We start from the raw sequence: 14545 nt of genomic DNA, 5'->3' as shown, positions 1-14545 counted from the left end.
GAGGAGATATGACCTTTCAAGGGCCGTGTTTCCTGACAACGAAAGGAAAATGAGAAGAGAGATTTCCTAAGCTTTGGGGGAAGAAGGCAGCTAGGGAGAGGCTCTCTGTTTTCAGTCACAATAGCTGTATTATGATGACTTCATGACACTGTGTCATTTATGAGTATCTTGATATGCAGCATTGAGTAACTGAAGGTGGAAGATGGTCTCGCCTTTGGTCTCAAGAGAGGGCAATGGTACGTGGCAAGAGCAAGGGCACTTCGCATTAATTAAAAAGATGTCTCGTTTTTCCAGTGTTATAAGGGCTCTGACTTTTAAAGGCTCCAAGAGAGTAGCTATTTTGCTGTAGGCAGAATGTGGAATTGAAATTAAAGGTAAACCGGGTGGCGATCTGAATGAAGTAGCAAACTTCAGTTTCCCAGGCCGGGGCCTTCTTGCCTTCACCAGAGTATAGCTTTATTTCCCTCCATCACATGATATGTAACGTGCAGGAGGATTCAATGCCACCAACACACTCAGACACACACCCTCCCACATGCACACATCCGAACAAGTATGCATTCCTGGATCATCTTGCAATGGATAAACTGTGCATGGACCAGTTCTTTGGAACGTCACGTTACTAGATCTCAAAGGCCACAGTACCCTGTTTCCCCGAAAAGAAGACATCTCCGAAAATAAGACCTACTTACAGGAAAGATAAGACGTCCCCTGAAAATAAGACCTAGCGCAAATTTGGGAGCACACCTTTTTCGGGGAAACAGGGTAGAAAAGGGCAGACAAGAATTTTGGAGGCACCGTCAAAGATACTGCTGCAACCCTCTTCCAGAACCAGTATCACTCAGTGGCCACTGCCAAAAGCTATGTGGAGATTTGCAGCTCAGGCCTTGTTCTCCTGCAACCACCCTGGCAAAACAGCACTCTCTGGCATCAGCATTCCAGGTTTCTGATTATTTTTTCATGTTGAAGTCTTGGAGGTGAGGCTTTCAATAGGGTTGGGAGGCATCAGCTTGTGGGTAAGCCCCTGAACTGCCCCTACACTAGGCCCCACTGCTACCCAGCGCTTGAGATGTCTCTAGGAGCAGGGATGCCAATTTCCTAGGCAACTGGCCAGGTAGCATGGGGGGTTCTTCATTCATAGCTAGAAAACCCACCAGTCTCATGCCTATCCTTGGGTTGAGAAGTGGATCACATATTTATAAACATGGGGGTAAATGCTAGCTCCAGTGAAGGAATGAGCCAAGCTGTTGTTCCTTCTTTCCTGACCTCTTTCCCTCTCGTCAGGTTGAGAATGGGCTGCGCGGGACCTCCCAGACAGCTGCTGGTTGCTTCCACCAACAGTCCCCTCTAAGTCTTTTCACTGAACAGCTGCATAGCAGTGATTTCACATCATTGGCCCTGGGCAGTTCCTAGTTCAGGAGGGAGTTTTCACCAGTGAGTTTTCACTAGTTAATTGCAAATGTAGGAAAGTGAGGATGCTGAGTTTTTCATAGAACAAATTCAGCAGAAGAGATTTCCTTTTGTTCCAAGAAGAGATCCTTCTTACCTTTTTCGTTTTGTGGTCAAGAGCCCCCCTTTTAATGATATAACTGTGGTATTACATTTTAATTAGAATTTATTTTTTAACATCCTTTTTTTTTTTTGCCAAAATTAAAAGTTAGCAACACACTATCAATCACTTAAAAAAAATACTTATTGGCAAAAGCTTCATTTGGGGAAATCACCATGTGGAGTATGGAACAATATCCAGCTTTGCTATTCTGAAGCTTGCACACACATCTGAATCACCTGGAGGGTCTGTTACAACAGAGACTGCCGGTCACCACCTGCACAGTTTTTGGTTCAGCAGGGAGGGGAATAAGGTCTGAGAATCTGGACTTCTAATGAGTTCCCACGTGACGCTGCAGCTGATGGTCCAGGGACCACACTTAGAGAACTGTGGGTTAGCCTGTCCGTGGTGGGATTGAGAGATTTTCTGAACTCTGGAGGGAGGGTCCTCATCTCCCAGGGCAGCCATGCACAGAACTGCCCCAGCATCTGTGCAGCAGTGGAGTTCAAATTTCTTTCTTCCCCAGTTAGGGAGCCAATAATGTGGGATGGGGAGGCAGAGCTCCTGGGAAAGGAGATGAGATCGCTTTCTGAACTAAATGACACTACAAAGACCAGGCTGTCCCATTTTTAAGTTGGAGGAACAGAGAATGTTCCAGGCTGTCTGCCTGAGATGTCAGCACAGAGTCTGACTGTGGCAGGAAATTTCCCACTCATGGCTTATTTTTGCCTTCGATGGCGATGAGCGGTAAGGAAGGCAGTCCAGATTTGACTTCCATGGGCCTGGGGTGATGGGAGGGAAGGTGTGAGACTCTGGCCAGGACTCCATCTGGGACACACTTACCTGAACACTGTAGTGTCAAGGTAATTTTAAAGGTATTTTAAAAGTGTTCTGATTATTTTCTCCCTCTGATTTTTGTGCTTGGTATGTCCTCTGAGACTATTTTATATCACTTCTCTTCCAAATTAATTGTGTATTTCAGTGTTTCAATGTTTCTATAACATTTTGCTTAATTTGTACCCTAAGCACTGTCAAAAAACCTGGCACCTGTTTGGTGTTGATTTAAAAGAATCCTGCACATACTGCTACCTCAAAATCATGTCTGTTAAGACAGATAACATGCAGAAAAAGCAAATAAATATATAGTAGAAACTCCATACCTGACCACCCCTTATATGGACCACCTCCTAAGTTGACTAATTTTCACAGACCAGATATGTGCCACATGTACATCAATATAGTAGGCCTAGGTCCTTATGTTGACCAGTTAGTTATACTGGGTGGCCAACTTATAGAGGTTCTACTATATTTGGAAAAATATTTAGCAAACAGTTCAACGTAACTGATCATAAATTTTTAAAGTGTCCTAGTGACTTCTCTGAAGTAAGCTAGAAAGGTAGACATATTTGGATCTGCCATGAACTGTGCTATAGTGATGGGATAAATCAAACTGTATGAATGAACGTGGTAGGGGCAGGCATGCGAGTCCTGTGAAATTATTTTGGGTCATCAGGAAAAGACAATCGACAGAAACAGGTTTATTCTGTTTTTGTTCCTTGAAAAATAAAATCACCTGGATAAGTCTTGTAAAAAGTAGACATCTGAACCCCCGTGTAGGTCTTTCAGGAAAGATACCTGAGCATCCTTTTTATGTTCTTCCCTGTTCAGTTCCAAACCCCAAGTCCAGCCAGTTCTTGTACCTGATCAGAATAACAAACAGCCCAAACTCAGGCCTCCTCCACTTACATTTGTCCTGTAAGGAATCGTGGGGCACTTCTCCCTGAGGACTTTCCTCCAAGTCTCCGTAGTGCAGGACCTTGTGATTCGGTGAAAGCCGGCAGTACCAAAACTTGTCTGAAGGAAAAAAGTTTACAAGGTGAGTGACTCTGGTTCCCAAAAATACCAGCATGGTTACTTCCTAACACTCTTGCCTGGAGGAACAAATAACTCATTTTATTTTAAGTCTTGGGGAAGAATGTATTCTGGGATGCTGGGCAGCTAAGCCCATTTTTGATTTTGATACTTAGGCACACATTTGGTAACCATCAGGAAAGTCATCAAATCCTTCAAGCTCGATGGCAATGGATTTTATGAGGTGGTCGTTTTCAGCGGGTATTGGATTAGTATTTATAACCACCAGGCGAACTATTCCTTGTTCACATAGGACTGACAGAAGTGGGAGGGAGGGGAAGAAAAGATAGCTTTCTTAGAACTTTCCTGCTTCCACTTTCCTCTCTGAGATTTCAGACTGTGAAATAGTTGTGGACAGTTGACATCACAACCCCGACCTCTGAAGTCAACACAAATTAATCAATGAATGATACACAAAGGGGTGATATTCATGGGGAACTCATCTAAATAATGCAGGGATTTATCCAAAGACTGAAGATATTCAGTTTTCCTCTTCTCCAACTCCTATAAATTTAGTTCTCTGAATAGGAAGGACCAGGGCCTTAGGATTACCGTATTCTTATAAATAACTTCCTCAACCTTATCCTCTCAGTTTCCCAAATGTACTAAGAAATTCTGCATAAGTCTGTGAGGCAGGGAGAAGGGGGCAAAGAGCACTGTTGTAACTAGAATTGCAATAGCAACGTCTGTGCAGTTCTCCAGGCTCAGCTCAGGTGTTGCCTCCTCCATCCTCTGAACGGCTCTACCATTTTCTTTGTCCCACTCAGATGTCTGGCATTGACATTATTGGTGTCCACATGTTAAGCACCTCAGTATTCCCCCTTAAAGATCCTGGATAACCAATTTTGCCTTTAGTGGGTGTATTGTGAACAATTATTATTACTGGAAGAAGAGGACTCCAGCCCTGACGGTGTGGAAAAGGCAGGGTCTCTCTGATGACAGCCCCATCTTCATAACTACAATGTCCCAATTCCTTGGCATATTTCCTGACACAAAAAGTTGCGCAGTTGGTGTTGGCCAAGTTGATAAATGAAGACCCAATGGGACATGGTCAAAATCCCTAAAGCACAAAGCATCTATTACTCACAGCTTTTTTTTTTTTTTTTTTTTAAACCGTTAAACAGTTGGCATACTCTGTGGCCTTGGCCAAGTCACCTCATTAGTACACCTGAAACACAAACTGTTTTGAAACCAACCTGACCAAAAAGCTCTTCATTACATTTTAAGAAAAGTGGCTTTCTATCTAAAATTCCATTCACTGCAAAATCATGTTTTAATTATATTGTTCTCTTATTAGGAAAGAAGTTTAAAGCGTGAAAGTAAAAGCTGCGCAGTGAGCAAAGAAAATGCCCAAACTTGGTCCACAAAGGAACGATCTCTGTGACCCCCATCTTCCCCCATTTTCTACACCTTTAAACAGGGCTGGAGAATTCTTGAACGTAGTCATAATTTGGCAAAATGTATTTAAAGGGATCTGAACTCTGGTGAAAAAATTTGAGAGAGATCAAAAAGGGCCATCTGATAGCTAGGAAAACATTTGGAGTGGCTACATGTTCATGATTATCCTAGATGTACACATCCAATGTGGGAGAGAATTTCACAGGGAGAAAACAAAGTTCATCCCTGAGTAATTCACAGCCATTTTCCTAATAATTAGGCAAATGTGTGATTACTGCCTTTTCTGTAAGGAGATCACATTTGGGAATTTGACTTGCAACTCACAATAGGCATTGTGAATTCCAGAAGAGAAGGCCGTGGATTTTCAGGCCTGGCAGGACATGGGGGCTCCTTCTGCCCACAGGTTCCTGTCAGCTGGCATGCATAGCTGTTATGAGCTCAAAGCCATCTGGAGAAATTGGCTATAAAGTGTACCTTCCCCTGCTTCCACAGAGAGGAGATTTCTGGCTAAGTGAGTGACTAAAGGGTGACAGAGGCTGGGAAGGAAGTCATTGAAATGTGGCACTTAGATGTGCTGGCCTTATTTTGAGCACTTTATAGGAATCCTTTGCTTCGCAAGCTGAGGGTCAACTCCAGGACTTAGCAGTGGTACCTGAAGCCAGAGGAAGTATGACACAACCAAAGAAGACCAGTTATACTCAATGGATTTTCAGCAGAAAGATTAAGAAATTTAACAGGTACACAGTACAATACAAATAGATATAGCATGGAGTAAATCACACAACTTATGAAGTGTAAGATACGCTGATTTGTAAGGCTTCAAAAAATCTTGCTGCTTATACTTTCAGGATAAATTTGTTTATCCAATGAATATTTGCAGGGCGTCTGCAGTGCACACAACACTTTACCAGGTGTGGCAAAAAATCATTAGAATGAAAGGCTGATGAGAGAGGGCCAAGGCGCTCAAGGACAAGGAGCTCCCTCAGCTAAGAGAAAGATGTGGTTTCCAGGTCTCAGAAGTAGGGACAGGAAGAAAGCAGCAACTCTGGCTATTACTACAGGGAAAAGTAGGAAAAGGGAAGGTCTCCCGTGAGAACATTATATTACATTCATAAACTATCAGAGAACTGTGGCTATTTATCAGGGTTCTGGGGGCAAAACAGCCATCTTCCTTACAAAGTTGCCACCAATGTCTGTTTAAGAGAAACCCCAAAGGCCACTTGGAGCCCTGCCATAACAATATCTGGTGTGAACGTGACAGAATGGCCTCCTTTCAGAACCTCAAATTCCTTTGACTTACATGATGCCGCCCTGCGCTGGTTTTCCTCCTACCTTTGGCTCATTCTTCTCTTATCCTATCCAAGTTCTTCTTCCTCTATTACTAAAATGGTAAATAGCACAAAGATCCAGGTCACTGGTGTGAGTGATGTGTTCAGTTCCTGCCTGTCAAATAGGAAGTCTTAGATGGACAACAAAATATTAGGCAAAGGGACTAAAAAGGCTGAGAAACTTGTTTTGTCTCATAACTAAACAGGGGGGTCCTCAGCCTGGATCTTCCTCAGCGAAAAAGCTTGAGTCCTGGGCTGTGGAAGGTGTAGAGGTTTTGTCTCTGTTTTGAAGGGAAAGCTGCTAAGCCAGCGAACACAGTTGCTCCAACCAATGCAGTACCCCGACGTGTTTGTTAGGCGAGACAGTTTCATTGTCAGCCACCGGCAGTCATTTGATTTGCAGTTTCTTTTACTGCAAGAAAAATGTGTATTTTCCTTTTCGCCCAGCATGATGTTACTAGTTCTTCAATTGCCCTGGGCAATGAAAGAGTGAATTGCGTCACTAAAAGCAATTAGAGGAAGCAGTGAGAACATTATCAAAGATTGTTTACTAGCATTCAAGGAGGAAATAAGAGTTAATATGGAGGTCTTCCAGTGAATTACAAACGAGAATATGTTAACAGCCATCTCTAGGTCCCCCATTCAAATCTGAAAATATGGAAACAAGTTTGTGTTTTCAATTTTTCTCTTCCTTTTGCTTTTTCTTGCTCTGTGTGTGTGTATAGATCAGAGGAAAAAGCTGGTTTCAGAGCGCAGAAGCCTGGTAGGAAGGGTTGATTAACGCTATCTCCAATGTTACATACATCACTGTGGAGCCAACGACCATCGACAACTATAATTTCTACAGTGCTCTATTCAACAGAACTTCCCACAATGATGGAAATTCTCTACATCTGCTTTATCTAATAATAAGGAAAACAAGTCTTAAATTTTCTTTCATTTTCATTAATTTAAACAGCCACATGCAGTTACAATGAACAGTGCAGCTCACTGTCCGTACCATCCAGGCTGAAGACGACACATTTGGGGCTGGTCACTATGTCTTTGGGGGAAACCAGCAGGCTGAATAATAGCTACTATTGGTGAGTGAGATGCTGGTCAGTTCAGCAGGGCACAGCCAGAACCACATCCTGATGGACTGTGCTGTGGAAGTAGGAGGACACTTTCATTCAGAGTGCAGGGTCCACAGTTAGAAGCTGGCTGCTGACCGACAGGGCCTTGAGAGCCCTGTGTTAGTAAGTCGGGGCAGCCTTTTCTAAAGGATGTCTGAGAGCGCATACATTACCATTTTGCATTTTTCCTAGGTTAACCTAAAATGGGCCAAGAATGTTGAGGAGAAGGTCCATTTGCTGCCTAAGGTTGAAACTGTCCAAGTTCCAAAACCAGAGGACCCCATAAAATGTGTTTAAAGGGAAATGTCATCTTCCCAGGTGAGGTGATCCAAGATTTCTTTGTATGGTAAAGGGAAACAATAGCTATAGATACAGATGAAGATCATTCTGACTTTCAAATCTTTCTCATCTTACTGGGCTTTTTTTCACAGCCAGAGACTCGTTCAGATTTAGAATTCTGCCTCCCTGGACACAGGTGTTGATAGCACATCATTCCAGAGCTCTCATTCACGTTTAAAGATGACTTGGCCTAACAGATGCCTTGCAGTCACACATCTGGCCCTGACACTAATTAGCAGTGGGCCTTGGCCTAGGGATAAAATCCTTAGGGGTCTTTGTTTCTCATTTAAGTAATGGTCATAATGATATGAGTAAAACATATATAAAGCATGCATCCTGCATCTTCCACAGAGCTGGCTGTCAATAAATATTCATGCCTTCCTGCTCTTCTGGCCAACGGTAGCCTCATTTATCCACACCACTGGTCTCTCCCATTTTGAGAACGATTATCTGCTATTTTGTCCTTTAACTTAGGAGGTGCCTTTTTCCTGGAAATAAACTAGCTTTTCTTCATTTTAAAATATGTATTTATTTGTATGTATGTTTCTCGTTTCATCAGAATGAGTTACGATTCAGTTTAACAAAATACTAAAAGAAGATTTCATTCAAGGACAGGAAAAGTACACCCTGCTTTCCCCCAAAGGGTTATATGGTTACAGTGCCTGAGGAAACCACTTGGCTCTACGTGATCTGACTGGGCCACAAAAGCAATGTAAAGGACACAGGCCTTGTTGCCAGAAGTAGGAAGTGCACGTTTTGCCTGGCCTTGATTTCACAGATAAGTCTGTCATGTCAGCACTTAAAAGAGGTGTTGCTGGTCAGTGAAATGGACGGTGTCCTCCATGAGAAGCCTCATGCTATCATTTCTTGAAATGACTCTCCAGTGACTATCCCTGGGCTCTTGTCAAGACCGTCCCACGGAAGTGATTCTGAACAACTTTAATCTCTGAAATATAAGGAAGACAGGGGTGGGGGGGGGGTGGAGGCAGTTCTTGGGCCTACAGATTCTTACGAAGCAAAGAGTGGCCCTAACAGAGGCAGCTTCTGGGTTTTATCTGAACTGTCCCCTGTAGGAGTCCAGGGAACACAGGAGCCAGGCAATTTGTCATAAAGGATTTCACAAGTAGAGCCTTCTACTCCATGGTAGGGACCAAGGAGTGAAGCAAGCCCGTGCTCTCCACAGCCACCTCCTGTGCTCAAAATCTATATTCTGACAATCCATGAGCTAAAAACTCATAGCCAACAAACATCATTAATGAATGTTTGATAATCTGCCAAGCATTAGGCTAAGTCTTATGGATGTGTGACTACATTTAACTTGTACAGTGCTTGCATGCAGCAGCTAACATCACCCCTATTTGACAGAAAGAGAACCATAGAGCCACTGAGCAGGCTGTCCACGGCCACCTAGCTGGTGAGTGCTGTAACTGCCTTTACCAGCTCTAATGTGGTCAGAACCCCCTGAAGCCCAAATCTATACACATCTGCATCAGACTATCCAGGCAGCAAAGTGGCACAAGAAACAGGCAGAATGCCCAGTATCAACTTGGGCCTTCTAGCCCAGTGGGGGCCAGTCGAGGGTTCTGTATTTGTTCCCCCAGTCTCCAGGTTGGTGAAACTGGAACTTCTTTCATGTTTTCCCTTATAAAATAAATTCCTTACATCCACTCATCTGTGTCCTACTCAACTATTGGACGAACGTACAGGGAGTGTGGCTGTGACTCCTGCAAGGGGGCACCTGCTCTTTAACCTGTGATGGCACCTGGCAGGCAGGTGTCCTCCTGGTCTGAGGTCTCAAGTAGAAATGCATCTTTCTCGAAGGGACTACAGATGTCATGTTCTCACTGATGGCATGTTTTGGTGGAATGATAGGAAACCAGTTTCAGCACAGTCTGCTTTGAATCCCTATTTTTAAGCACAGAGCCAGTCACCAGATTTCAAATCCACTTTACCAAATACCAAAAAGCCTTCCTTTCTGCAGTCAGAAGGATGATTTTGTATTAAACACAGATGGTCATGCTCCCCAGGGAGCTGAACTAATACATTTATAATCTAGATGTTAATTTTTTTTATTTATAAGGTAGTTCATTTTTAGAAAATTGGAAAAATTTATAAAGACTGAAAATTTTTAGACAACAAGCAAACAAGCCCCCCCTCCCCCTGCAATTATTACATCTAGAAACGGGGTTATTCTGGTAGAACCTACTCATTTCAACCCAGAAAGGGAAGATTCATGGTGGAGAAGACTAGAAGGTTAAATTTAGTTCTAGGAATTCAGATTCTGAAGGATTCCAGATGGGCATCGGGTGGTGTGTGTCTCCTTTTCATCTCCCAGCCCCACAGTTCTATGCCCTTTGCCCAAAGTCACTAAGTCTAAAATTTATAAATCATCTTGGTGGGGGCCATATATCCTGAACATTGAGTTTTCCACAGGCAAGAAGAGTTCTGGACATACAACTGACTCTGGCTAATTTAGCTGATGTTGCCACCACCTAAATAACAAGGAAGGTTCCTCCAGTTCTGTGGTAAGTCTTCTAGTAGCTTTGGGCTTTGATTCTCCCTGAGTATGTGCAGAACAGAACTTAGCTGGACTGTTTTTCCTGTCCTAAATACAACAGTGTGTGGCTCGTCAGCACTGTGTGGCCGCCTTAAACCAACACTACGGCCCTGTAGATCTCCAGGGCTCAGGCTACGGTTTACCCTACCCAAGTCCAGAGTGTCTCAGAAACAATACCTTGCCTCCGCCGGGCGTTGAGTTTCCTGAAGCAGGTCCCTTCCACAAGGCGGTTCAGGCGTTGTTGTTTGATCAGCTCTAAGATTTCGGGCTGAATCTTTTCCTTTAGTTCCCTGTTAGAAGATAAATATATAAGGCACAGCACGCCTCGAGAACCTTCGCTTGGCTCAGCCTGCTGCATGGGCGGTGGGCAGGGAGTGTGAGCTGCATGTTTGCCTGATCACCCCAGTAGCTCCCAAGGTGGTACTTTGAAGAATCATTGATGAAGTGTGAGTGGCCAGGGTTATCTATTACAATAACCCGATAGAGTCTCTGACATTTACAGAATATCGACAAAAGCGCCAGTCACTTCAGTGATGTTTTCCCAGAATAAAGTGTCTTGAGAAATGTCTTCTTTTATTTTATGAAACCATAGATATAAACTTATGCAAAAACATGTCCAGGTCTGCCAAGACAATAAATCCTTGGTCAAATGTTGTTTTTCCTTATAGTAGGTGAACTAGAGTACATTTGTATTCAAATGTTTTTCCTTGTAGTAGGTGAACTAGAGTACATTTGTGATCTGATCAAACAGGAATACTGGACACCCATGTGAATACTGTTCCACAGCAAACACTGGTCATTAGCAAACCACAGGGCAACTCAGAGCTTCCAATTCCATCACTCACAAATGGGACCAGCAACACTGCCCCAGATTCTAGCCCACAGAGAGTGAGATAATGAAGGGATAAATTAAAGATTATCTGCATCTTGTCTCAGGCTAATACGATGTAATTTAGTTTGGGATGGACTGTGCTACAAAGCAATGATAGAGTGAAACGGTTTGCAATTTTTTCTTTTTAAGAGCAGAGATCTTTATCATAGGAAATTCTATGTAGCATTCTAGCATTTGAGTCTAGTAAAGATAGAGATGTTCTAGTTGAAGCTAGAATGTATAAGCCTTGACTACAGTGTAATTTGGTGTATGATTGTTTGGCCGGAGGAAAGGAGAGAATATCACCAAAGCAAATTCAGTAATGCCTTCCATTTAGACATTACACCGAGTCCCAGAGCCCAGCCCTCAGAGCAGGGTCACGAGTATTGGCTGGAACACAGATCCAGAAGCCAGAAGGCTAGTGTTTCTGTCTAGGCTCTGCCTGTGGCTAGCATGTCATCCACTTTATCTGTTTTAGTTTCCTCATCTGTAAAATGAGGATAAGAATTTTTACCGGGAAATTGCTATAATTTCCAAAGGACACAGTGTGAGTACAAGTCTCTATTAAACACTGAGCAGAAATGGAAGGCATCACTGAATTTGCTTTGGTGATATTCTCCCATTTCCTCAGGCCAAATAATCCATACCCCCAAATTACACTGCAGTCAAGGCTCACATGTTCATCGCTTCTGCCTTAACTCTAGACTTGCCCTGCCACTGGAACGCAGGCAACCTGCTCTCACATGGGGCTCCATCCTAGGTGGGAGAGGTGCTAATGATTAGTATGCACCAGCTCTGAGCCAGGTAGTGCACTAGGCAATTTGAGTTCACTTAACCTCCTTTCCCACCTTCCAGCTACAAAAACCACTTTTAGGGATAGGTGTTAATATCTTCATTCCCACCTTACAGTTGGGGAAATAGCTTACGGAGGTTAAGTATAAAATATGGGCACAGACTCAAGACAGGTGGCTTCTACTTGCGCATAAGAAAAAATATATGGTTACATAAAAGGATCAGGGCATCTACCAGAGTATTCTAATTATTCTAGTATTCTGTTAACACATTTTTTGGAGGCTTAAATGGCCTCAAACATCTTGCCATTTGATACCGTTCCAATTGAACCTTGAAAAAGGATAAAATAGAAGTTCAGCCCTAATAACACAGCTTGGGATATTTGGAAAGCCTTCCCCATTCAGGTCTCTTAGGGTCTCATCTCAGGCCTTCTGATCACTGAAACTATTATTATTGTTATTCAGTTCTTGCAAAATGGACTCAGTAAATCGCAACTATGAAGAACCCTACACTGAATAGAGAAAAGAGGGTAAGCTGCCAGGGTAGTTGCCAACAGCAATAGATCTCTGCTCCTGACTTCCATGACTGGGCAACTGGGCAGAGAGGAAAGGGATGGCACCAGGAGACGGAGGGAGCACAAGGAAAAGGGTTTGGGAATTTCATCAGTTCTGATTTTACACATCCATCTTTAAATAATAGTTTTGTCAGGGTAAGGTTGAGCTATTAAAATGGAGAGGAGGATGCAGAGATAAGGACCAAAAGAACAAAATAGTTGAAAGAACTTCTGAGTAATCCTACTTAAAGCTTTAGGACTGCTTTAGTGTAGAAGCCAGAGGTGCTTGTCACGACACACTTGATCATGGAACCGGCGCCTGGGACGCACCTTCAGAATAAGTGTATGTGCTGCTATGAGAGCAGCCCTTATTTTGTTATAAACCCCACAGGATTCCAACACATGATCAGGCAATGAGGGACACAGGACAGCTTTTTCTTTTTCTAAGCAGTTTCTTCTTCTTTCTCGACTACAATAACTATAAAATTCACACATACACATATTAGGAAAACATAGGTAATCCCTACAATATTTGTATTTCTGCGGCTGAGTTCTGACTTTTGGAGTAAGGTTTTGGAATTCCTGGGGTCAGTGAGGCCAGGCTCATGGGTTCACTGGCTTTGCTTTGATAAATATCCCTCTAATTCTATCCAAAGACCTTGCAAATCATAAAAGGAGGAAGATTAAAGGAGGGAGGATTTGAAGAGTGTGTGAAGAGCAACTCAAAGTCTAGCACTGTTTCTGGAAAACAATTTCAAGTCAAGGTCACTGCCACACGCGGAGAGCAGACAGCACCATTAGACGGGTGAGATTCCTTCTTCGACTTGGAGTCTGCCCTGCTGAGCTACTGTCTGCCGTCCATCTGGAGCAGGGGTTGAAAAACTTTCTGTAAAGGGTCAGAGAGTAAATACTTTAGGTTTTGTGGGCCATATGGTTGGTGTGGGTCTCAACTACTCAACTCTGCCCTGATCGAGTGAAAGCAGCCATCCAACAAATGAGCATGGCTGTGCTCCAATAAAAGTTTATTTACAAAAATAGGTAGTGAATCAGATTTGACCTGAGAGCCATAGTTTTCTGATCACTAATCTAGAAGAAAGAATAATATGGAGACTTTTTGTGGCGTGACAATGCCAGTTTATTAAAATTAATCTGTTTCCAACTCAACACTGGTGGGCCTCAGGTCTTTGTCCCTGAACCTCTTCTTTTCCTTGTTTTATAGACTCATGCCTCTAAATATCTACTTTATGCTAACAATCCCCTAATTTATATTTCCAACCTAGACCTTTCTGCTGAACTCCAAACTCATTTGTCTGACTTTCTACTCAGATGTCTCCTAGCTTGACATGTCCACAGCTGGACTCCTGATAACCCTGTCCAGACCTGCTCCACTCACTCTGTCCTTTAGTTTTTGGCTCTCTCTTTTATACCCCACACCCAATCAAATCAGGAGATACTATTGTCTCTTATCTTCAAAATGTATCCAAGTTTTAGTAGATAGTCTAACTTAGTAGTTATTGAAATAGCTTCCTCACTGATCTCTCTTCTTCCGAACGTGTGTCCTCAGAGTTTATTCCCAATACAGCAGCCAAAGGGAATGTTCAAAAACCTCAGTCAAGTCACATCAGTTCTCTGTTCGAAACCCTCATGTGTAAGAGGCTCCCAGCTACCATTCTGGCCTCATCCCCTCTTGCTCACTCCCTCAGTAATTCTGCTCCAGCCACCCTGGACTTTTTGTTATTTACTGAGCCTCCAGACGTGCTGTGACCTCAGGGCCTTTGCACTGGTGGTTCTTCCAGCCTGGAACACCCTTTTCCTAAATATCCACATGGCTTATTCCCTTACTCCCTTACACATCTTAACTCAAATGTCCCCTTCCTAATTAGAGAGCTATCTAACTACTCCATTTAAAGCTGCGGACTGTCTTATCCTGCTCTGATAGTCTCTGTCATCTCTTATCCTTTTAATCTGCAATCATCTTATTTACAGTGCTGTCTGCTTTCCTCCTCACTAAAATATAATTACCAAGGGGCAAGGACTGTGTCTGTTCTCGTCACTGCTGCATCACCAACACACAGAGTCTGGCGCCTAGTAGGCATGTAGGAGATGGCTGTCAAGTGTGTGACCACTGAACATCG

At 43.2% G+C, this 14545-nt stretch overlaps 1 protein-coding gene across 8 annotated transcripts in view; it reads right to left on the bottom strand.

The window, feature by feature from the left end:
* The window catches only part of ELMO1 (engulfment and cell motility 1), a 576900-nt gene that overhangs the window by 20137 nt on the left and 542218 nt on the right, over positions 1 to 14545 (bottom strand). For all 8 annotated transcript variants that reach the window (XM_053608836.1, XM_053608837.1, XM_053608839.1 and 5 more), the window contains 2 exons: positions 10372 to 10484; positions 3296 to 3403 (listed from right to left, as the gene is read on the bottom strand). In XM_053608836.1, coding sequence (XP_053464811.1) covers positions 3296 to 3403; positions 10372 to 10484 — 221 coding nt within the window. The remainder of the gene's footprint in view (positions 1 to 3295; positions 3404 to 10371; positions 10485 to 14545) is intronic.

The sequence above is a fragment of the Nycticebus coucang genome, chromosome 11, assembly GCF_027406575.1.
Source record: "Nycticebus coucang isolate mNycCou1 chromosome 11, mNycCou1.pri, whole genome shotgun sequence".
NCBI classification, from domain to species: domain Eukaryota; kingdom Metazoa; phylum Chordata; class Mammalia; order Primates; family Lorisidae; genus Nycticebus; species Nycticebus coucang.
The sequence above is the reverse complement of the archived record's forward strand: the minus strand, read 5'-3'. Positions and strand labels throughout refer to the sequence as shown.